This window comes from Netta rufina (assembly GCF_964035555.1).
Source record: "Netta rufina genome assembly, chromosome: 2".
NCBI classification, from domain to species: domain Eukaryota; kingdom Metazoa; phylum Chordata; class Aves; order Anseriformes; family Anatidae; genus Netta; species Netta rufina.
The window spans coordinates 63,430,058-63,456,082 of NC_140124.1; the positions used below are offsets into that span (position 1 = coordinate 63,430,058).

The 26,025-nt window shown below is 37.0% G+C and overlaps 1 protein-coding gene across 1 annotated transcript in view; it reads left to right on the forward strand.

The window, feature by feature from the left end:
* Positions 1-25,769, forward strand: part of EPDR1 (ependymin related 1) — a 34,280-nt gene extending 8,511 nt beyond the window's left edge. Inside the window, exons 2-3 of the mRNA XM_084307028.1 lie at positions 20,036-20,244; positions 23,228-25,769. Coding sequence (XP_084163154.1) covers positions 20,036-20,244; positions 23,228-23,418 — 400 coding nt within the window. The 3' untranslated portion in view covers positions 23,419-25,769. The remainder of the gene's footprint in view (positions 1-20,035; positions 20,245-23,227) is intronic.
* Positions 25,770-26,025: the final 256 nt, after the last annotated feature.

A 26,025-nucleotide genomic window follows, 5' to 3' on the forward strand; every position in this document is an offset into this window, starting at 1 on the left:
CCTTAGAATAAGGAGCATTATGCCTGCATGGCATTGCATAACCTGAAGTAGCACCAGGCAGTGAAAATTGTTCTCATTACTTCCAAACAGACCTGTTTGTTTCATCTGTTTTTGTTTACTGCCTTATTTTTATGGCCCTGAGGGAAGTGCATGTATGTTGAGAAGAGATATTAGGTTCCATAGGAAACTGTGTCCTTCCATGGCTTTTTTTTTCCAATAGCGTGGTTGCTCTCTGATACCTGAGAGTCATAGGTCAAGGACAGAATTTTCTGCCAAGAGTTCATTCCCGTGCATGAAAGAACAGAAGGTTCAGCATGTGAGACAATCCTTGTGTTCAGTAGTGTATTAGTTTCCAGAGTTTGTACCTTTTATACTTTTATACGCAAGAGTAAATTAGGGGTTTTCAACAGCAGCACAGCTGTCCTTGTCCAAAAACTAATTTATGACAGGTGGTAGTGAAAAAGAATCAGTTGTTTCCATCTGAACTTTTACTTGTTTTCATGTTTTTATAAATATAGATCATTTAGAACATTTATTTGAGAATCAGTTTAATCATTTTTTAAAGGTTATGCATATACTTCTGGCTTTATGTCCCATTTGATTATTAAAAGAAACTTCCTTATGCCACAAAAAAGTGAACAAGGTAATAGTATTTTTTTGAATTCTTTCTTTTGTTAGTAATTTTCTTAGTAGTATTCATAATAGTCAGTAGGGTTGCTTTTATAGCTTATCAATTGGCATATTTTTGCTATTTCAAATTTTCTTTTAGGTTTTCATGATTTTCTGAATTTTTGGCATCAGAACATGAATTTGGCAGGCACTTTCTTTTTGTACAGTACTCATACGGTAGTCATTACAGCTCTTCAGTCTTCAGCTATTATGATTTCACATGCCTCAGGAGCTACTTAACTGTTCATTCTGTGAAAGCCTATTTTATCCCTTTCATGCCTTATGGAATGAAATTTACTCTTTTTTTCTATCATTATTATGTGGGCCAAATCCAGCCCAGAGGGGCTGTCTTTCCCAGCTGAATACTGCTTCCATAGTTGTCTGGCAATGCTATATTGGAAAAGTAATGTAAAAGTCAATGGTTATATGTGCAGATGCCACACTACATGTGTATAGCATATTTATTTTGTATATTAAAAAATTCAGTGTTTAGTTATTTTTTATATTTTTAATTTCTTGTCTGTCCAAAAAAAAAAAGGAGACTTCAGTGGTTAAGACCTGGATTATCAGATATCATTGGTATAGTCAGGTACCAAATCAATCTAAATCTGGAGCTCTCTCTGGATCTTTTTTGTAAATAAATAATATTATGTTTCCAAAAATTAATGGAGATATGTGTGGAAATGCATAACTGTCTGATTCAACCCTTATTTCTCCAAGGAGCCATCTAAAAGCTGCGGGATACAGAGGAACATCAGATTTGTAGAATTATGGAAGTAGTAGTGAAAATCTTCATTGCTGCCTTCTTTTGGATCTTATGAAGTTCCAACCCAGTGAAGCAATTTTCCTCTAGCTCCTCCCTAAATTATAAGTAAAAGCAATCTATTCATTGTAGTTGAAATTGTCTTTTAGAGTGAAATATTCAAGCAGTTGTTAATTCTTAACTTCATTAAACTTCTTTGTCCTTCTCAGCTGGAAGGTAACTTTGCATGCTTACTGGGTATTTTATTTTCTACATGTAGTATGTATCTGGAGGATAATTCATAATGAAACGTGATATTGTGACTGATAGCAAAACGATGTAGAAGACCAAAATTACCACATGCATTGCAACATCACATATTAAGGCCAGTTATGATAAACCTTATTTCTTTGCTCTATTTAAAAAATAACATTGTAATGAGGCCCTGCATATTTACCTTTTGGTCACTTGAATAGTTCAGAAGTGATGCATTCCAAAAATGGCTTCACCGGTTCTTGTTGGTTGACTTCTTGTGCAGTCAAGTGCTCTTCAGAATCTGCTTCTTTACAGCTATTGCCAAATATTATTTCATATTTTTGAGTGTATGTTCAAAACACGTTGTCAACATCTTCACTGAAGTTAGCAGTAAAGCAGTAAAAGTTTTATGGCATCTGTAACTAATATCCCAAGTTGTCTATTGGAACAAACTGTTTTCTAATAGTTTTTTTTTTTTTTTTTTAAAGAAGTAATATTTTTTCTGAAGGCTTTAGTGAGGTGAGAAAGAAGGCTTCCCTAAAGAATCACTGCAGAATGGTACTACTATTTACCATCAGGATAAGGAACAAAAATCTCTGCTTTTGTCCCGCTGCATTCTTATTCTGAGCTTGGGACTAGTTACAGAGCAAAAATGGTGTAGGATAGCAATGAAGGTGGTGACCTTACAGGACTTTCCACTGAGGTTTCAGTCTCTGATGTTGCCCATTTCTGTCTGGTGTGGTAGTGTCACGCTTAGCAAGCAATGTGTGTTGTCCTGTCACTTTTTTGTGGGAGTTCAGGGCAAGGTCACTACTTCATCTGAAAATCATGTGTCTCAGAAGGTGCGAATGCTCCTGAACACATGGCATGCTTTGCATTTGCCATTTATTTTCAAGAGTTTGGGTAAAACTCTGCACAAGGAGGTTGGTGCAAGGCTACTATTGTGTATAGTTCCCAAAAAGCTGAGAATTACATAGAATCGTAGAATGGTTTGGGTTGGAAGGGACCTTAAAGACCATGGAATTCCACTCCCCCTGCCATGGGCAGGGACACCTCCCACCAGACCAGGCTGCCCAAAGCCCCATCCAGCCTGGCCTTGAACACCTCCAGGGATGGGGCATCCACATCTTTCTCAGCAACCTGTTTTCTTTAAGTCGTGTCTGCATGGATACCTGTTGTTTCAGAAGTGGAGGTTTCTGAGAGGGAACGGCCAGATTTTTCCCAAAGTTTTCAAAGGGAATTTTAGTGCATGGCAGTGCTAAGGACTTTTAAATGCTTGTATGGGGCACAGAGTTGAAGCATTGAGAGCAGCAAAGAGATCTCATTTTTCATTCTTTCATTCCTAATACCATTTTTCTTTCATTCCTAATACCATTCTTTCATTCCTAATACCATTTGCAACTGTGGTTTTATCATATTCAGATACTTTTCTTGCCAGGAAAATTATGATTCTGCCATACCGTTAGGCAGCCAGCACTGGAAAGTTTACTCATGCTATGCAGTTATGGTAATTCTCAGAGGATGTTTATTATTTGGAAAACAGAGCTCCATACAGGATGAGGAATTCTTACTACAATTAGTTCCCAAATTAATGTATCACTACTTAATTTGATCCAGATTTCTTGGCCTGAATCTTTTGTAGAAGAAACACATCTTTTTCCTTATCTGTGGTGGCATCTGGGGACTGGGAGGCCTCCTTTTATCACTTCAAATACCTGTGCATGTAAACACAGATGGATTTGCAAAGTCCGACCAGTCTGTTACCTCACCCTTCTCAGAAAAGAGTGAAATTTGGATAACATGCTTGACAAAGTGTGAAGGTGTGGTTTCTACTGTACTTTTTATAGAGGAAAAAATGATTTAGGAGACAAGTAAAAGGAGATAATGGTGGGAGAGTGGACATACGCCTTGCATTTTGTTTATTCCCCTTTTTCTTGAAGAGTGAAAATGAAAAATCAAATTACCTCAGTGTAGCAGAAGAAGAAAGACTGCTATTTTTTTTTAACTTACTGTTTTGGGTTGCCTGTCTCCAAAACCAAGTGTAAGCATGCAGATATTTATTCTCAATACAATTACAGGTATTCTTTGTATTTCTCACAGTTTTTAGTTTGTCGCTTAACTTTAGGAGAATATGTTTTCACATCATACATACCTCATAGGCAGGGTATTTTAAGCTCATAAATCCTTCATGTGAAGTAACGTAGTCTTTGAAGTAGAAAACAGTTGGTGAGGCAGAGGTGGAGGCAGAACTGGGTGTAATTCAGATACATTCAGGGTACCCGCTCCTTAACGTGGTCAAGCCAGGCCTGAGTGATGCATAGCCTGGCATGGAGGCACAGGCTGCTGCTTGAGGCACTGCCAAGTGTTGGTAGCACATCTGCTTAGCTGGGTCCCTGTGAATGGCTTCATAGTGGGTCATCTGGGCTCTCCTCTTTTACCGGTGTTTGGAAGTCTCACACATGTCTGAAACACACTTTGGTTCTCTGAATTTCCTTCCTCTGAAAGAATGGAAAAACTCACTTAGAAAGCTTGTATGTCTCTGCAGGATATGTATTGTAACTGAGATGCTTATATACTGTAGCAATAGTAACTATAAACATTGTTAAGTGTGTTCAATGTCCTCTGGATTATTATTATTATTTTTTACCATGGAAGTATTCTTCAAATATCCAGTATTCTCTGACACATTGGTCTAATGAATTACTTGCTGTCTGCAATTAACAGATGCATTTATAATCAGTCTGGTCTTCGTAATTATCCCCAAAAATATTTGAATGTAGTTTTGTACTGTAGAAATCCATAGAAAACTTCTGCATTTTAGAAAATGTCACTTAGAATCTTATGAAAAGGGGGAAAACAATATGTATATTTTGTTAGCCAAGAAGTTAGTGTGGTGTCTGAACAAACATCAGATATATCAACAAAATTCTGCTTAAGTCATTATTAATCTGAACTGTTCATGTAGAAATTATACTTTGTTACAGCTGATCAGAGCAGCCTCTGGGTGCCACCATGAGCTTTCAGACTTGGGATATACCTGTTATTTGGAGGGGCTCAATGGATCTACATCCAGCAGCCTTCTGCATCCTCTGCTTCTCCAGCTACTTCAGGAAAAAGTGCACTGATGTGGCCCTCTGAGCCTTGTGCCCAAAGCCTGGCCGCACTGATAAGCAGTTTGCTGGGGAAGATGGACCATATTGTCACAACCATGATGTAAAAAATAGCTTTTGTTTGCTGTCCTCTAAAGCTTTAAGGGTTGGGAGAATTTCTGGGATGATAAAAGGGAAAAGGAGGTGAAGAGCAGCAGAACTGCCATCTCACCCACAGTGGGAGTTTCCTCCCTGATTTTTGCTCCTCAACCCACCTAAACTGTAATAGCTCTGCCCCTAAATGAATCCATCTACAGGGTTAACGCAATACAAAGAATGTAGGAGAGGAAGTACCCCAAGAGACACAGTAGACCAGAGAAAGCAGATAAATGAAAACGCTGCAAGGATTTTCCATGACTGAACTCATTTTTCTGAGTTTCCACACTCTCAGTACTAGGATTTTTGTCAAGTTAGCTGTACCAAGCGACTGCATTAAAAAGGCCCCAAATAGTTTTGTTCTGTTTTGTTTTGTTTTGTTTTGTTTTGTTTTATTTTTATGACAAAAAGATGTTTAAAAAATGTAAGTGCTTTTAATTTAATAAAAAGTAATAATGTAATTTAACAATATAATGATAATTAATATAAATTACAATTTAAGATTCAAATAATTTAATATATATAAACAATATAAATACATTAATTACTTTACCTAAAAACAAAGCCCAGAATGCTATGAATAAGAGAAGAAGAAATATCATAAGACCCAGAATATTCAGTCAGTTTTAACTTGTGGAGATACATTTTGGGGAGCTTAGACTGCATAAAACATGTTACGTTTGCCTTCCAGCATCTCCAGAGATTACCTATTTTACATAAATTGGAAATTGTGTTATGTTAGGTTTTGAATGTCCAGTCCCTGGAAGTGTCCAAGGCCAGGCTGGATGGGGTTTTGGGAAGCCTGGTCTGGTGGGCAGTGTCCCTGCCTATGGCATGGGGGTTAGAACTAGATGGTCTTTAAGGTTCCTTTCTATCCAAATCATTCTAGTAATAAACACCTGATCTAACATCTGTAAAAATCAGTGAAACTTTTCTGGTTGATCTCATGAGGTTTTGGGTCAGATTAATATATAATTTTGGAGAAGGAGTTATATGGCCTGATTTATCTCTAATTATGTAGCTGACAGATGGAAATTGTAAACAGTGGCAGTTACATGAGGATCTGCTGTTACAATGTGGGAAGAACAACCATCTTCTGACAGCCAGGGGAAACACGAGAGATGTCAGGGAAAATCTGGTATATACAAGAGTGATTTGTGTAAATGTGTTTTCCTGGGGAGAGAATTTGGGCGTTTCTTACACAGATTTCAAAAATTGTCTAGTAATTTTGGGCACCTCAATTTTGCAATGGCTACACGGACACAATGAATTTTAGAAAACACTGACTACTGTTCCTCTGAAAAGCAGCCTTCTTCATGTATCTTAATGTTGGGCATTCAAATTATGAAGATGTTCAAAATCACTGGTCGGTTTTGAAAATCTTGCCCATTAAATGTGTAAAAATGCAATTAGAAACACCAGAAAGCTACAATATGCAATGTAGTTTAAATTATAAATAAAGTCATTTGAGCTTTGAAAACAGAAATTATTTTTTATGGTAGTATCTGTTACAGGAACAGTAAAAGAAACTAATTCTTGTATATACCGAAGTTCTGAATTCACATTAATTAAGGAAGCTCAAATAAAACTGTGACTCCCTACCAGTATCATATGCATGAGCTCTGTTGGGAAGAAAACAAATTTTAAAAAATTTGGGTAGACATACCTGTTCGCTAAAGACTTTGGTTTGTATTTGTGTCACATGCTAAATGGTAAACCTATTTCTGTCATGTTTTAATCAGCATGAGTAGTCTAAACATGTTCAATAAGTCTAGTGACCTTTCCCTGAGTCATGGAAAACTTTCAGCTGTGCCAGTGCAGTATATTTATACCAATATTATTTACAGGTCTTGTCCTCCTTACTACTGTTTCTTAGAACTGTCCTTGAATGAAAAATAAATATGTCAGGTTTTTAATACAATTAAAATGGCTATAAACTTTCTTAAAAATAGAATTGTATTTTTAGCTACTCTTACTTTAGGTGATTGCTGTCTTCAGGAACTGTTGTTTCTGTGATGGACTAACAGAATCTGTAAATTCTCCATTGAATACACAGACGTACACTAGCATGAGTACTCAATAGGTTGAAGGGAAAGATTTTGAAATGTATGTTCATCTATTGTGCATCAAGCACAGCATCGCTAGTAGGTCAAGGGAGGTGATTGTCCCGCTCTACTCTGCGCTGGTGCGGCCTCACCTCGAGTACTGTGTGCAGTTCTGGGCACCACAGTATAAAAAGGACATGAAACTGTTGGAGAGTGTCCAGAGGAGGGCTACGAAGATGGTGAAAGGCCTGGAGGGGAAGACGTACGAAGAACAGCTGAGGTCACTGGGCCTGTTCAGCCTGGAGAAGAGGAGGCTGAGGGGAGACCTCATCACAGTCTACAACTTCCTCGTAAGGGGGTGTCGAGAGGCAGGAGACCTTTTCTCCATTAACACCAGTGACAGGACCCGCGGGAACGGGGTTAAGCTGAGGCAGGTGAAATTTAGGCTTGACATCAGGAGGGGGTTCTTCACAGAGAGGGTGGTTGCACACTGGAACAGGCTCCCCAGGGAAGTGGTCACTGCACCGAGCCTGTCTGAATTTAAGAAGAGATTGGACTGTGCACTTAGTCACATGGTCTGAACTTTTGGGTAGACCTGTGCGGTGTCAAGAGTTGGACTTGATGATCCTTAAGGGTCCCTTCCAACTCAGGATATTCTATGATTCTGTGATTCTATGATTCTATTAAGTATTTATGTATTTGCGTTCCAGTTGATTTTTAAGAACATACTGAGCTCTGTCAATACAGAATATGTAGGTGACCGTTTTCAGTGTAGCCACTGATTTGGTGCAACAATTTTGTTGCAATAGCATTCACAGTGTCGTGTTTGAAGATGGATAGTTCTTTTATTTTCTTTAGATGAACTCTACATTGAATCTCATTCTTGCAGTTTCTCTTCTTTTGCCTTTACATGCCACTTCCTTAGGGTATTGCTTTAGGGAATCTGTAGTAAGATTATCAGGATAAAACAAACCAAATCAGGCTGTTACATGTTTCTGTCTCTATACCACTTTGTAGCCAGTGGTTCCTTGTTAGTTTCTTGTGATGCATCATGGATATTGCTCAAAGAGTAGTCCTACAATTTATGACATGACACTGTCCTTCAAATCCCTAGGCTCCCCATGAAATAAAAACAGAGGCTCAACTTCCTGCTGAGACTCCTCAGAGAGGATGGACAGTCACTACTATTGTTTTTGGAAGGTCTTGGAAAATTATCATAGAATCATAGAATGGCTTGGGCTGGAAGGGACCTCAAAGATCACCCAATTCCGCCCCCCCGCCATGGGCTGGGACACATTCCACCAGACCAGGTTGCCCAAAGCCCCATCCAGCCTGGCCTTGAACACTTCGAAGGATGGGGCATCTGCAGCTTCCCTGGACAACCTGTTAGAGTGCCTCACCACCCTCTCATTAAAGAGTTTCTTCCGTATATCTAATCTAAGCTTACCCTCTTCTAGTTTAAAGCTATTAAATTGTCACCAAAGGTTGTTCAGCACCTCTGGGTAGGCAGCGGTGTCGAGGATCCAAGTCAGTCATAGAACTGATAATTTCAGGACTAATTTGTTAAGCTTACCTGTTACCAGAACAGTGGAGCAGCCATCAGTATTCAAGCATGACCCACATGTAAGGCAGAGAAGGTCTCTGAGTCACCATGTAACCTGCTCCTCCATCCTGGGGAAGCAAAGCTTTATTTGGCGTGTTTCTGACCCCTGCTTATCCTGTGAAATCTGGAACTTAAGAAGATTCTGTAGAAACCTGTTCCTGCAAGGCCTGCACATAAAGAATATCTCAGTTAAACCCTTCTTGATGAAAATGACGCTGTTTTCTTCCAGTGCTACCTTCAGTGAACAAGAAGAATGATTGGTATTATTTTTTAACTTCTTATATACTGGGCAAGCTTATTGTGTCTTGCTTTTGTAGACTAAACAGGCCCAGTTTCTTCACAGATCATGTTTTTTAAACATCACATTGTTCTTGCTGTTCTCTGAACTATATCCAGTCTGTTTATCTGTTCTCTTAAGTGTGGCATCCAAAACCAGAAAGAGCATTACCACTCTGACCTCACCAGGGCTAAGCAGAATAAAATAAATGACCTCCCATGTCTTGCATATCATGATGCTGTTAGTAGGTCTGAGAGTAAGCTTTACTTTTGGTAACAGGTCCATGTCCTGTTTTATCTTTAGTCCATGATTTACAGGACTCACAGATGCTCTTGTTCAGAACCGCTGTCCTAGTAATTATTTCACTTTTTATATATGTGTATGTGTGTGATCCTTGCCCTCTTTAACAACTTGCACTTGTTGATGCTGTATATAAATTTTTGATATATATTGAAGTTGATAATCTGGATAAAACTGATCTTTTTTTTTTTTTTAAAAGTGCTTGTGACCCTTTCTGACTGGGTTTCATTAGTGAAGTACGTTCTTCATCAATAAAAGCCTTTAATGACTACAACCAGGCCCAAGATAAATCTGTTTCGGGGAGGGAGGTATCTCCATTTTAAAGGGCTTCCCAGTATTGATACTGAAAACTTGTAGCTATTTTCATTCCCTGCAATACAGCATCTTTGTGATTCTGTGATCTTGTGGATTTGAACTTGCTTCATTACATTATCCTTTCCCATTGCTAAGAGGAGTGCAACAGCCTTGTACTGTAGAAGAGATCAGCATAATGTTTTTAGAGCAGCAGATGTGACATCATTTTACAAGCAACAGTATGAGCAGATGGTGTTTAGAGAGTTCTCCTTTCCTGCTCTAAAACACCTCCGTTGGGTCACTAATGGATCCTTCGTCTAGTCGAACACAGTGCATAAAGCTATAATGTTCCCAAGATGATGCATATGGTCATTTACAGCTTCTCAGCTCACCAAATACAAATTAGATCAAAATTTTCTTTACAGAGCAAAGACATCTATAAGCCAGTACTCAACAGAGTAAGCTATTTATTCAAGACAGGTTAAAATAAAAAGTCTGAACTGCTTGACAATAAAAAGAATGTGATTTCAATGGAATTAAGTATCTCACTAAAAAAACTGCAGTTTTTGAAGTAAGGGTTTGTACTTGGTTTTCCCATCACCACCAACATTTTTAGAGGAGAAGGGAAGTAGCAAGTGACACAGGAGGGAAATGTTTGGATAAAGGAATGGAGATTACTACAATGCTGAATTTCAGCACAGGATTCAGGGCTCCATCCAGAACACAAAATCATTTGCTACCCAAATGTACTATTAGCTTTCAGTAGGGTGGCTACTCAGCCAGAGAAAAATGCTGAGAGCATGCACTTCACATTGATTTCGATATCTCTTGGCACCAGCCACACGAAAGCAACATTGGCAATCAAAAATGTTTAGTGTTCCTTTTCCAGCAATCTTTGTTAACATGACTTTCCTCCTTCCTTTGAGTTTGAAAATCACTTCTCAATTGCACACTCTATCTTTGGGTGCCTTTAGAAAGAAATAGTTCTTTCAGAGTAATGGAAGCTACAACAGGCTTATAACAGTTACCATTAGCAGAGATGCCAGAAAAACTGCAGGGCCAGACAAGGGAAGGCAAAATAGTAAAAGGTAGAAGAGACCAATAGATCTTTCTTCTCTAGCCCAGGTTTGGTCTAAAAACCCTTCTGTGTAATTTATGACAACAGGTTTTAAAGGTGTTTCAAACCATTTTTCTTTTCATCCTTCAGAGAGCAGCCAGTGTTTGTCATGTTTATGAATTGATTTTTTTGCCCTGTTATAGCATGGCTTTGGTATAACACAAAAGCGGAAGGCCTCAGCATGCTGTGGCTCTCTCCCATAGACACATGCAATAATTAACACAACCATTTTGTCTGGTCAACATAGTGAAAATCTCTGAATATTGCCAAGAGAAGATTCAAGTGCAAGGCAATGTCCAGAGCCAGAGGTTGCTCTTATGTATTTTTTACTAATAATTGATATTTTTTCTCCATTCTTTCTACTGTTTTCAGTTCTATTAAAATTCTGCCCATTGATGTACTGCATGCAGTTAACAGAAACACAGATATAATCTTGCTTCCCTCCCCACCATGCTATACGTGACAAACTGAGTAAAAAATTCACTTCTTAGTATGAAACTAGCACAACATGCATTTGGGAGATATAATAGATAGAGAGTCAGTATTACATTAATCTCTGCCAAAATTGCAATTGAAATACTTTGGTTTCTCTGTAGGTCTCGGTGCTCTGTGAGTTTTAGCAGAAACTGTAACATCATTCTGCACAACAGAAAATGTAACGTTAAAACTTTGACACACAATGAGACCAAAAATTTCAAGAGCAGAATCTTTTATGAGTTGGAGGGTGAATTGTTTGATATTAGATGTGGGCCTCAGTGAAATGAAGCCTACCTGCCCCAGCACCATGCACTCATGTCTCAGAATATCAGAAACTGTGGACATTGACCTGAAGCCTGGTAAGGAAAAAGATCACAATTAGGAAGTTCTTTTCTATTTGTAAAATATGCATCTTTTCATAAAGTTCGACAAAAATGGCCTTTTCACAGACTAGCTAAAACATTTGTTTCAATGACTTCCTCTTTGCAAAGGGATTTTAATTTGACCTTCTCAAATGAAACTCTTCAGTTCCAGGAGTTTTAGATGACAGAAAAACACATCTTGTCAATAAGAAAGAAGCAGCAGATGCCATAAATTTTGGCTTTAAAAGTCTCTCATGATATTCTCATAAGCAATCCAGGAAAACACAGGGAAAAATATGTAAAGGTAGATATAAAACTGGTTGGAAAAACTTATTGAGAGGGTAGTTCATAATATTCAGTCATGAGTGGGGTCTCAGTGGGACCAATATTAGCAATCAAATGCATTTGCTTTCAGATATCACTACAGACAATAACTAAAGCATACAATCCTTCTCATTTGATTGATTTAGAAACTACAGCAGTGCACTTATGTCCCTGTGTAATGATCTTGAGAGGATGCTTGTGAAATTTCCAAAATAATGACTTTTTTTACTTAAATGCTTACTTTTTTACTGAATTGTTACTGAATTTAAAGGAAGGTTTCCCACTTCTGAAGATCATCCTTGGTGGAAAAACCTTCAAGGTTTTTCTTGTTTGTTTGTTTGGTTGGTTTGGTTTTGTTTGGTTGTTTTTGTTTTTTTTTTTTTTTTTTTTTTTTCTGTATTTTAGTAAAGGCATTCAGTCCCTGGACTGGACAGAAGATTTTTGTCAGTTCATCTACATCTCAATGTGACCCCATTCCTCAAATCACTGTTAATCTGAAAACAAATCTGTTTCTTTTTCCAATAGTAAAAGGTTGTTCCTTTTAGAACTTGTTGGGAGCTTAATGTTGGAAACATTCACATGAGCTGGAATACCTACTGCTAGCTTGTAGATAGTAGCCAGCATAGCCTTCTGTTCAGAAACTGTTGGCCAATAGCTCCCAGTTTCTGACAGTAAATACAATGTCTGCAAGGATAAACAAAAATAATTCAAATTCACATCTGTATCAATAGAGCTTGTGAGCTGCCTGTGTTAATATCTGATGTATCCGTTTGTTAGACATTGGAACAGGCTGGCCAGGGAAGTGGTGGAGTCACCATCCCTGGAAGTCTTTAAAAGATGTTTAGATGTAGAGCTTAGGGATATGGTTTAGTGGGGACTGTTAGCATTAGGTCAGAGGTTGGACTCGATGATCTTGAGGTCTCTTCCAACCTAGAAATTCTGTGATTCTGTGATTCTGTGATTATAGGGAAGAAGCAAAAGCATTTTGTGGACATGCTTATGGAGATGTGGGCAGAGGGATAGGTGAAGGCAAGACACCACTCAGCAGATATGCAAAGGCTGTAATTCTCTGCTTTTAACCTCTAATCGTGATGTGATCCTTACAGTCAGGGCTGTGAGGAACTGCACTCTGCTGTGCTCCTGCCTGCTGAGATCTGAGTGTCCCTTCTCAGCTTTAAATCTGTTCCATTTTAAAGCATACAGTCCTTCTCTGCCTGAGGTGAAGGTAGCGCTATCTGTAGGCTTACCTTCCTATAGCATTACCATTTATTGTACCACAGATCAATGGATATATGTTTAAAATACCATTTGCTTTATAGCCATGGAGCAATTAACATTTGTCTCTAATGCTGCCTTTTCTCTCATACAGACATTCCCCCTTTTTCCCCTAATTCTTTTATTTTGCACACTTGCAGTCAACTCCACCTGGACTTTTCATGCCCCGACTCTTTGTATTTGAATCCAGTCACTAATTTATGCACTCAGCAAACAATATTGTTTGTGATTTATAGCTGCTGAAGGAAAAAGACCCACACAAAGAATTCTGGAAGAAATGAAGTTATTTTTACATTGGAGGTGGGGAGGAAGAATGAAGTGCAATGCCAGAACTTCAGGTTGCATTTATTTTCAGTGAAGTGAATCTCCATCTTCCACAAAGTTTATTTAAAAATAAGCTATACCCAGGTCTTTGGATAAAGATGTTAGAAAGTTATAGTGTACTTAAGTTTCAGACTGTGTTGTCTGATTAGCCTAGCTGGCCTGATTTCCAAAATCCCTTGAAAATAGACCTAGTGTTTTTTTTTTATTTTATTTTTTATTTTTTACATTGGACAGATATCTGAAAGACCTGAATCATCCCTTTTAAGGAAATCATTGCAGATGGAAGGTGGAAATCATTACATCCTGGGGAAGTAATCTGGTACAAGTGAGTATCCTCACAAATTTTTTCCAGAGAGTATTCCACCACAAAGTAAAAGTTTGCTCTATCAGAAAAGGGACCTACTCCCTATCTGTTTTAAAGGGCAATCTGTTCTTCAAACTTCTTTGTTACTACTTTTTATATGGGAATTCATACTGAAGAGCAACTAACTGGCCAAGTATGTGGGTGATAGTTTTTTCAGTCTTAACGAAGAGTAACATAGTTCTCTTGAATTTCATGTATCCCTGTTCATATAGTACATGAAGATTCTTCTCTGTTTATATATAGAAGTAAAGATGTGTATGAAGCTGCAATGCCCAATCCTAGCTGAAAAAGCATTTTTTTTTTTTTATTATTATTATTATTATTATTCCAAAATAAATGCCTGGAAAAGGGAGATTGTTTAAGCTTAGTTATTTGTGATCGTGGACTTCATTCTTTTATGACTTTCTTATATGTGCAATAGATATTATATTGGGGCAGAGCTAAGATACAGTTTAATACCTTGTCTTTGAGCCTATTTCAGAGAAACATGTAAAAACTCCAGATAAATCTGACAATTAGAAGTAAAATTAAAAACAGAAACACAGGTATGTCTTTTCTGTATTTTTTTTTTCTTTTTGGGAATACTCTAAATTATTGTAACCATGATTTTTCTGGCTATCTCTACATGTTAGATTTCCTTTTTTTTTTTTTAATTTTACATTTTTCCAAGCCTAGAGAGTGCCTTAATATAACTGCATGCTCAAAAGAACATTTTCACATCTCAGTTCTAAGAAGCCACTCCTTCAACTGAGTTATTTACTTCCCTTCTGTATATAATGCAAAGAAGATGAGAAGTATAATAAATAAATGATAATGTACCTCAATCATTTCTTTCCTTTTTCTTCCTCTGCCATTCCTAAGGTCTTTAATAAATATTGAGATGGAAGTCCTGGCATTCCTCATTCTTTAGGGTCTTCTCCAAGCCCTGCTGTGATTTCCTAGTAACCTGTATTATTGTTAACCTACCTCATAAGCCTCTTTATGGAAGCCAAACAGGAAAATAATCCCTGACCTCAAGTATATTTTGATGTCGTGTGTCTCTACTAGGATATACCATGTTCCCTAGAAGGTGATATCATTAATTGGAAAGCATTGTGGTATTCTGGCCACATTTTCCATTGTTTAGGGAAACACACAAATGCTCTCTATTATAGACAGTACATCTTTTAGTCCCTTGTAAAACACAACTCCCTTAAACACAATGCTTTATTGTTTTCCCGAATTTTAACTTAAAGTAGAATGCATTCTTCTCAGGGGTACCACTTGATGGATCAGGCTATTTATTATGGAATGTCAAACTGAAAAAACAAACAAACAAACAAACAAAAAAGAACAGCCAGGGAAACAATGTTCTTGCTGAAGAACTTATTTCCCTTAGTATTTGCCAAGTAGCTAATCTAATTTATGGAAAAACAATTAAAAGAATAAGACATTGCACAATTTTTAATAAGTTTTGTAGTTAAAGTCACAGAAATATGTAATTCTTCAGTTAATATAGCTTTGACTTCCAAATTTTGATTCCTATATTTAAGATCTTCTTTCCACATGAACTTCATCATTAACAGGATGTAAACTGCCTAATTCTCTCTGCTTTGGAAACTGGTAATACTGTCAGAGTTCCTCAGATACCTTGCCAATTACATACCTGATACAGAGGGCTTGGTCATCTTGAAAATAAAAAAGGCTTTTACAATCTGTGAATGATTTAAGTCAGTCTAAAAAATACTGCTTTTACACAATATCAGATTACATTCGCTGTCACATGTATTTGCACAATACTATATTTATACAATATACCATAATCCAGCATCACTGCCAAACATGTGAGATCAAATATGGTAAATTACTGTTGTTGTAGAGGTCTGATACACCAGAAGAAAAACAGAAGTCTGAAATTACCGAAACTTCATGGGAAAGAGGAAAAGATTTCCCAGAAATATACTGAAAAATGAATGCTTCTCAGTCTTTAAGTGAGCTAGCCAGAGCTTTCCAAAAGCAGACGAATGTTCTTGACCTGAAGAGTGTTTATCAACTGTCCGAATGTCTGCTTAGCAGTTTTGCTCCTTTGAAAAGTTTCTTAACCTGAAGAGATGAGAAGATGATATTTGTTAGTCATCCTTCTACTAGAGGTTCCCATTCACTCAGTACATCTTTCTTGGATAACAACTCCATAGAAAGCAGTATTGTCACAAAAATGTTGTGGGCAATGTTATCAAGAGGGTATAAGATAACTAAAATTACAGATTTGTACCTATGTTCACAAGAACAGGGGATTTGTTTGGGATATTTCTAGTGGAATTTCATCTAGTTAGAAGTGTTTCTAACTTCTTTCAGAGTGTTTAAAAGCATCTTTTTACAAATAGAGATGGTAAAGAATTAAATAATACAACATTGGCAGACAGATGTTCCACACATTCAGTTAATCTTAAAAAAAGAAGGCAAAGTTAGCTTTGGAATAATTGCAGTGAGCTCAACTTGGTATTATAAATATCAAATACTGTTCCCTGCTGAGCAATACAACAGTTCTGATACAAATAATGCATAAAATTTTGCTTCCATTTTTTCAATTGCTTCATAATAATTACTAGGTAGTATAAATCCTGGCTAATGTGAGTGGGAGTTTTAAGGACACAATAACTGCAGCTGGGAAAACTGAGTCAACAGGTTAAAATACCGGACACATAAAACCCCATATGTCTTTGCAGGAAAGGAACATCTGTTTTACAAGAGCTATTGTTCCATTGTTTTCTGAATTGTGTTTCTGTTCTTTGTTAATACAATGCCTAGCACAACTGATTCTTGATCTCTTGAGTAGTGGCTCTTTGGTGTTACAGCAATCAAAAAGTAAGGAGTAAGAGGAATGGAATCTTAAGGCTCCGGTACTGTAAGTTGCTTGTCCAAAGCCACAGAGTGAAATGATGCAGAGCCAGTTTTAGAGCACAAGGAATTTCTTTCACCCTGTCTCAGCCTCAGACCATTATTTTGCTTCTCTCTAGCAAATGATCTTGTCTGATGTGCTTCAATATGTCATGCATGCTGATACCAGCACTTCTGCTCCTCTGTCTCATTACAAAGGCAATTAGGCAGCCAGCTTCCTTCTAGACTTGAGAATTGAGAGAATCCTGTGGAAGTGTAGAAGTAGACACCACGGGTAGTGCAGATATGTTGGATAGCATGCTGACTTGCATGCTTCAGAAATTACAACTGGGAAGAGCACTGGGCATTTTTTGGCAGGACTCAGTGCAGAGGCACCTGAAGAAGAGCAGATAGCATGGTCTCAAGTCTAATGACTTTTTTCTCACCAAATTTATCCATTTTCAGGCCCAGACAAAGAGAGCATTACGGAGCATGAGAGAGCCTTAGTAAGGGCATAGTGTACAAAGTGCATGAGGCATAGGATGGGGTAGGATGGAATAGGACAGGAAAGAAAGGGAAATAATTTCAGTCAAGCAAATAGAGTAACTTGTCCAAGTAAATTCTGCAAATTGCTTTAGGCTTTTTTTGAAATTACAGTTAAATGAATGAAATTCATATAAAAATAATATTAATGATGGGCACAGCCTACAAATATGTTGCTTCTTTAGGAAGAAAAACAAAACCAATAAACTAATCACAATCATTTCCTCTTCTGTTTCTTTGCCAAGACCTATTTTCAGGACTCTGTGCTTCCCCTCAAGCAGCCAGTGAAATCTCAGGCACCTAAAGTAAATAGAGGCAGTATACATAGGACTTGGCTGTTAAAAATAATAATAATAATAAAAAATAATGTAAATGGTTTTAAAATATTTTGGTTTAAAATATGCTAGATGGTAATTTTTATATCCACACACATTTCATTATGAATTTTGGCTGGTAAATGGTTCTGTTTATAGAGCAACAACTTAACCATTCACTTTTCATATGCAAGGTTCATATGCTTAGGTTCTATGTAATCAATCTTATGATTCTGCACTAGCTAATTCCAGGACACACACATGAACAATTCTCTTTAAAATTTAGATGTGACGTACATCAGTGGAATAATATGTTCCCTGCCCCTCCTGCAAGCAAAAATGTAGGTAGTGGAGCCTCTTGCTCTGCAGAATGTATGCTACAGAGATGTTGAGTGATGAGTTTTACTTGTTTGGATTTTTCACATTCTTGTTTTCATTGTTGCTGTTTTTTATACACATGTTGCCATCTGCATGCAAGAAGCAAATTCAAGACTAGGCTTCTTTGGATTGTGGCCCTACTTCTGCAAGTACTGAGGTCATCTTACTGAAGCCACAGTGGCTATTCATGAGCTGGAAATTAAATGTTTGCATTTGTCAGATTGAAGTTTGAACTACTGCTTCACTTGTGTAAAGGCGGTATGTCTCCCTCATGCAACTACGTCAATTCTCAGGTTACAAAATTTAGAACAAAAGATACTGGCTCCATGAAATAATTTCTAAAGGAAATGATAAGGAAAAAGAAAATGTGGGAAATAAATGTTTAAAAATATATATATAAAAAAAAAAGAAAATCATAGGAGATACGTTTTAATTGAAGATTTAAAGTAAAAAATAAATGCAAATGTGTACATTATATTTCCAGTAGCTTGTACTGCTTAATTAACATTGGGGTTTTGTCCTTTCACAAAATGACTGCATTGTCATTCAAATATTTTAAATGTTGTTAGGCTAATCTGTAAGGCATTCCGTATCCTGCTTTCATGGGAGTGAACAGGCCACCAGCTGAACAGTAGTTGAGTCATTACAGTCTGGCTGCAAACAAAAATCAGTGTATGTTATTGTTCTTGTGACTGTGTTCTCTAGACTGAGTATGATGTAAAAATTATGGATGTGCTTATGTGATAACAGGCTTTGATTTATATAAGGAATCAGGTAGTTCTTCAGTAGTATGCTCTGCACTGTTGCTGACATGCTTTTAAGTGAAGTGATTCCTATCTAATGTAGTTGTACAGTTCAATAATTAACATTTTCAATTGTTTTGATGTCAACTCTGTTTTATGTAAACTTTACTTTCCCCTGAAAAGACAAGGGCAAGGAATTGCAGATGGAAGGAGACACTATTACATATGGACAAGATGAAGCTGTGCCAGGGAATTAATCCCATCCTTTTCTTTTCTCTAGAGTCACTGAATGATAGTAGACTGTAGCCAAATATTTCAGCTGAGATATTCATGGGATGCTTCTAATTATGAATGTACAGTTCTAGGGGATTTAGAGTGTGGATCCTGACTCTCCTTGGCCAAAGGTACAGAGCACTCCTGAGAATGCTCTGAATTGTGCTTTGAACAACTCATTGTGTGATAGGTAATGTTAAGTACCCTGGAAAGTTAAGCCTTTTGCATTTTTGGTTGTATATTCAAAATCAGTTGATGTTTGTGATAATTTCAATTTCTCTCTGTTTTTATCTCATTATAAGGTAAGGATGATATCACTTTCTTTTATAGGTGAAGTCACTGTATTTGTGGTAGAAGCAACTATCGTAACTATGAAGTAAATGGAAAGGTTCATGAAGATGTTTACCATCTCCCCCTCAGAGCAGGGCTTTGTCACTCTAAATGTATTATACTCTAAATATAAAGGATCAGTTTTAAATCATTATTATCAACTGATTTTGTTGACCTCACCTTCTGGCCTCTCAATTTCACTGATCTCCACACCTCTTCTTATCCCTGCCTTATTTTTTTCTCTCCTCTCCTTCCTGCTTTAATTACTGCCATGGGTCTGGTGACTTCCAAAGAGAAACTTTGCCATTAGGAGGGAGAGCTTCTCAGTTCTGCATTTGGAACCACGTGTTCTCTGCTTCAGCAGCATATCACACTAAGCTACTTGTGTTTCCATTGAGGAGCATCTTTGAGAGTGGCAAATACCACATCTAACCAGCACAAAGAAAGGCTCTACCACATTCATTCAGCCTATGCAAACAGATTTTTTCAAAAGGCTTATAACTCAGCCAAATACGGGCAACTTCTTGTAAAAACTTCTCCCCTGCCAAATTTCAAGTTCTTTCTCCAAAACATGGAGGCATTAGAGCTTTTTAATGAAAAGGTTATTAAAAAACAAAACAAAACTGGTAATAATAAGATGTTTTTCTCTCAGTTGTTCTCAGAAAAGTTGTTCTGTTGTTCTCAGAAATGGCTGAGCCGGTTCAGCCTGATTTATTTATTTTGGAAAGAGTCAGCTGAGACGAATTTCCAGCATGGGAAATTTCAGCCCAACTGGTTAGCCTTTCTCAAAGTTTTGGCAAAGTTAAAAGCAAGTGAAAATGGTCTTATACTGAAAGTCAAAGGCAAGCTTATCTATCAGCAGTGCTTCTTGTTTAGTATAGGAAAAGATTATCTACATTAACTTTTTTTTTTTTTTATGTTTCAGATTCTTTGAGTATATATTGCTCTATAAAGATGCAGTGATGTTTCAGATTGAGCAAGTTACAAAGCTTTGTTCAAAGATTGCTCTGACAGAGCCATGGGATCCGTATGATATCCCCGCCAATTCAACATATGAAGATCAGTACTACATTGGGGGACCTGGAGATCAAATTATGGTACAGGAATGGTCTGACAGAAAACCAGCCAGGAAATGTATGTGCATACTTTTGTTTCATCTTAATAATAATCACTGTCTCTGCTACCCAGGGAAAAGTAAAATTGTTCATGTTTCACCCCAGCCTTCCATATTTCTATGAAGTTTGTTGGAAGACATAATAAATATCCCCTATGTACAGCATATTGTTTTATTTATTTTATTAAGAAAATGTTTTGTATCTAAGTAGGATCAAATATGTCCAAGGGATTTGTTTGCGTTTTATTCTGTACCATACAGATTTTGGCACGGAAGAGCGTTATTTTGCATCTGAATCCAGCAGCCTGTATGCAAAATTTATCCATAGAAGAATCAGTAATATAATTAGAAACACAAACTAGCATTCATTGTATCTCTGGTAAAAGGCATAATAGAAGCAAAACAGGTATCAAAGTGTGTCTGCATTCTAATATTTAATATTGTCATAAAATACATCCAAAACATGGCTCTGCAGCAATGGACATTGTAAATATGCACCTAAGTTTTGTTATCCACAATGCTAGTAAGAAACATCTGCTCCTGAGGCTTAGTTCTGCACTTGGCAGCTGAACACCTGCATCGTAAAAGAAAGTAGGCTGAATTTTCCAAGGTAGAGTATGTTAGCTTTTGGATGCATAGCAATTTATTAGCAAATTGGCTTCAGTTTCATCTATGGTTTAGAGATGACCCAGACAACTATAAAAATAATGTAAAAAAAGCCATGAAGTTTATGGCATTATTCAGCTAATGCAATACTTATGGTTATAGCCACCTAATATATGGGCTGGTTATGAACCTGAGCATTTTGGCAGGGGAAAATATTTCTTTCTTGAATAAAAGTAGAAAGAAAATGAAGGATAAGGTCATTAGACCTCTATAACTAGGTCACTATATCCTCTGGTATTCTACAAGAGACAAATTATCACCCAGTCCAAGAATTTTGTTTTTCTGATCCAGTATTTTGGAAACTTTTATGGAACTTAATATCCAGATACCTTCAGTTAATGATGTGTGATTTTTATCCTGTAGTATTTTGTATTTCCAGTGCTTTTCTGTATGATCATTCTGAAAAAAAAAGTCTTAAATTTGTCTGCCCATCTACCTTTCAGACAATACTAGTTTGGATTCTAGAAATTATAATTGTTAAAATTGTGAAGATTATAGCAGAGATACATAATACCTTGGTAGCATTATATTTTACCTTATTTTTTTATTCAAAATTCTGATAAATGACTTGTTGAGGAAAAGAACCCTCCATTACTGGAAAATCAAAACCAAACTCATTGAGATCAGGATGTTTTTGGTATATTAGGATGACCCGGAGAAGTATGTTCAAATATTGCTTAGTTTGACACCTTTTCTTTTTTTTTTTTTTTTAGATACTGCACAGACATTTCATCTCAGAACTTGTCTGTTTCCAATAATGCCATTGTGGTACACTATATGAAATGTACTGGAAGGATAGAAAATAAGTATGTTTGATTGCTGCTGAGTGAGAGAAAATAAGCCTCCTTGTGACTAGAAAAATTTCATACAGATGGTACTCAGAGGAACCATATTTTAACCTCATGAGTTTCTGCTATCCAGAGATCTGAAATACATGAAACAATTGGATGAAGTGCTGTATGATGGAAGGGGTAAAGAAAGATCACAGAAGGGGGGTGTATGTGATAAATAAATTTTAAAGTGAGGTTTTAAAAGTGAAGTGTGTTCAAAGGAAACTGCAGAAACAGAAGTAGATAGAGGTGATAGCAAAGGACAAGGGTGGAAAAGAGTGACAGAACAACTCTTGAGATAAGCGCATGGAATTAAACTGATTTCTTTTAAAAAAATGGACAGACTTGCTACATCACATACATGGAGGAGATCAGCATTAAGTGCATTCTTGAAGTAATGAATGACCCAGTAGAAATGTTTGAGGGGAATTGGAATTACAAAAGTTTATAGTTACCATGATACTGATGTTATGAGCAGATGCTGGTAAACAGAAGGAATGAGTTAAGAGATGGGTGAGAGAGGAGTTTTATTTGGAAATATTACTGTTCTTCCAAGATAAACTCCAGTGCTTGTGACAATATGACAGAAAAAGCATCATGTTTATTTAAATTAAAATGTGGTGAGTATCATCAGTATACAAATGGTGCTTAAGATTTCAGATGGCTGTGAAGGCAGGATGTAACCACAGCAGAAGACAAGCAATTCATTGTGTAGGTGGGTGCAGAACCAGGCACAGGAAGGAACTGAATGTCTTAAATAGTTGTAGGAGCTCAGTATTTTAGAGTGTTGAAGACTGTGTTGAGGCCCAACAATGTGGACCACAAGTTCTCAGTATTCATACCTTTCAACTTCTTAAAAGCAGAATGTAAGACAATTTGTCCCCATGCTACCCAAGCTGGAGGCACCAAAATTTGCTTTCTAGGAGAACAACTCACTGAGCATTACATTGGTTTGATGGTGAAGCGAATAAGTGCTGACATAAAAGTAGCATGAAAGTAGTTAGAAAAGATAGGATTTGTGCAAAACAACTAAATTTGTGACTAAGCAGAAGTGACATTCCTTCAAAAGAGGTAAACTTGAAAGGTGTTGGTAGCATGATTTGAAATGTGCTCAACACCAAAATGTTAAGGTTTAAGATCACTGTGGTGTTCAAATTATGCTAGCTTTGTGGCCTTTCTTGTGTTGCCACGCATCCTCTGATAGGGAATGCTGCCATGGTAAGCAGACTGCATAGAAACCTAAAGTTGATTAGCTACTATTGGCCTGTAGGATAGCACAGGTCAATCTATTTCACTGCAAGTACCACTGGATTTTCCAAAATTTCTTCAGGATCTGTTAAATTGTTTCTCAATTCTTCATTAAGATTGTCAGAAAGATAGGCCCGATCAAGAAATATGGGCAGTTCCAGCCTGTAGGTTTTGCTTGAGATATGGCCACTCTAACATCATTGTGACACTTTCATTCATGCTTGTCATCTAAAATAGTCAAATTTCTGCTTTGTTTCAGTGGAATCTTGGGTTGGCGTTTACACAGTCAAAGACTGTTACCCAGTACAGGAAACCTATACAAAGAACTACAGCGTGACAACCTCCACTCGGTTTTTTGATCTACAGCTAGGTATTGCTGACCCATCAGTGTTTACCCCACCCAGCACCTGCCAGACAGCTCAGACAAGGAGAATGAAAGATGAATGCTGATTATGGAAACTGGCTGCCCCGGGCAAACAAATATAGCCAGGAGGATGGTTATTAATAGTCCACTGCTGACGTCTAGCCTGATTTTTCAAGCTTATTGTTGCTCTTTTGCAGAATTGTAAGTTTTCACTTGAAAGAGAACATAAACATTTAACTGAATAAAATATGTAACACAAAAGATCTCTTTCATCATGTTAATCTGTTCAGTGATGCACTAGAAGTACTATATAGTTACCACTAAGATAATATTTATAGATACTATTTATTTAAACTATGGCTGATTTTCCTTTTGCAAAGGTTTTATTATTTATTTTTTCAAGAAGACAAAGCATAAGCAGACTGCAATAATGGTAACATCATGAAGAAAAAGCTAGATTTTGTTGTTACTTCTGGGGACTCGAGAGAAGGGGAAATATGTCCTGGGTAAGACCAAAAAATATTCCATTTTGTACAATGTACATCAAAAGTATGGAAGTCCATTCCCTTGGTTTTGTTGCCTGATGTCTGAGATGATTTTTTGCTTTCTGCTAGAGTAGTTCTATTCACATAATGCTGGCTGACATGCAAAAAAATCCTTTTCTGTTTCTTGGGAGAAGGGCATGAAAGGAAGGGAAAGAGGGAGAGGGACAACCCCAAAAAATAAGCCAAAGTTTTCTTGCATTTACTACACTTTTGGTGAAGTATTCCAGAAGGGTACACTTAGACATTTTTCAATGATATTTTATTTTAGCACTCATTTTTTTGAGGTAATACTAGTTTTAACCTATGCAAAAAGATTGAGAGATACTGCACTCTAAATGGCTTTAATATTTTGTAAATATTTTCAAAAGTCTTTCTATACTCAAAAAGTATGGAAATACCATTGTAATTCCATACAGAAGTGGAAAAAAGTGTTCTTAGTACATAATTAGGAAAGCCTAAATTAGTATTCAGATAGTGCCTCACAATGTTGGGAAAGACAAAGCTGACCAGTGCAAGGAGATGGAAGGAGAAATTGGAGAGAAAGGTTTTAGATGTCTTATGTATGGTGTGATGGGAAGGCACTGAGATCTAAGCTGAAGTGCCAATCTTGCTTTATTTTGCACCTCCTCTATTGATAACTACCATATTTGCTGTTCAGTCAGCATTTCAAACCTTGTCATCTCCACATCCTTTTCTGGTGGGCAGAGTGAAAGTTTCTGTAAGGGAAATAAATAACCAAAAAAGTGCAAGAGGTGCACATATTTTGCTTTAACAAATTCAGACCAAATCTGCATGCACCTGCAGGTCATCAGAAGCATGGAATGGTGATGGATTTTGTGCATTTATAAAATGAAATTAATTATCCCATTCTATAAGTCTAGGCATGCATTTTATGCATACTTTACATCCTTTACTTTGCATATTTAAAGCCAGGTTCCTGTCCTCTTGCACGTGCTGGGTAGTAGTTTGTTCCAGAAGTTGTCTAGCTGAAAATAGTGCAACACTGGGAGGTTTAGTGTGGTTTTGGGCAGAGCTACCAAGTTCTGCTTCTTCCTTAGAGGCTGCTGGACTCTTCCCCACAAACAGTGCGCTTTTCCAGGGCACCTTTTAGTGAGGAAAAATTATCCAAGTTGACAATGATAGGAAGTCTTGCATAAATAGGATACAGAACTTACTACTGTCTGATAGTACCATAACTGAGGAAAACTAAAGGCTTTCACCATCTCTGGAAGAGAGATGCTGGGCAGGCTTTTAGTGCTTTATAAGCTCATAGCTTTTTATACATATGCAAGTGATACCATGGCTATTTTCCTTTTACAGTTGTGGTCAGGCATGTTTTTTAGCCTTGTGCCTAGTGAAAACATATACACTAAAATTTAGATAGTTCATTAAAAATTTTCTCTCAGAAAAGACCATTAACTGAAATGTGCTAGTGGGAAAAAGGAGGGTGTTTCCTTGAACTTAAGATGCATTTAGTCTGTACCGGTCTTCTGTATTTTGTGACAACCTAAAAACCAACTGCATATTGTTCTCATTAGGGCAATGATTAACATGTATTTCTTAATATCTGTTTTTTGCTGGAATCTGGAAGACATAATAAATATAGCTTGCAAACATGAAGCTGTGGTACCATATTGTTTGGGATTACTTTGTTGTGGTAGACAAGACAGCTGAGTAATCAGAGTGCTTATATTACATTTTGCTGACAATGATATAATTTCTAGCAATAATATTAGATGTTCCTTTAAAAATGAATTAGAAGTCTGTTACACAGAAATGCTTTAAAAATGTTGCAGTGACATCCAGGGTGATTTTATATGGCTAAATATGTACCTCTAAAACAATGCTGTTGTCTTTGTCTTTATGCTCTGAAAATTTAATAAAGAGAGTTGTCAAAAATGACAAATTACAGATTTTTTTGATTACTTCTTGTAAATTAGCCATGAACCAAATACGATGCACAAAATGCTTGGGCCTGATTTGTTACCATTTGCTGCACTTTGTTGTCATGTACCTCAAGAAACATTTTGTCTTTATGTGACTATACCAACAATTCAGTTAGAATGAACATAAAATGACTTTAAAGTAGATATATATTGTGCTGTTACAGTAAGTAAAAATGAGGCTTTCTTATGTCTAGTAGTCTGG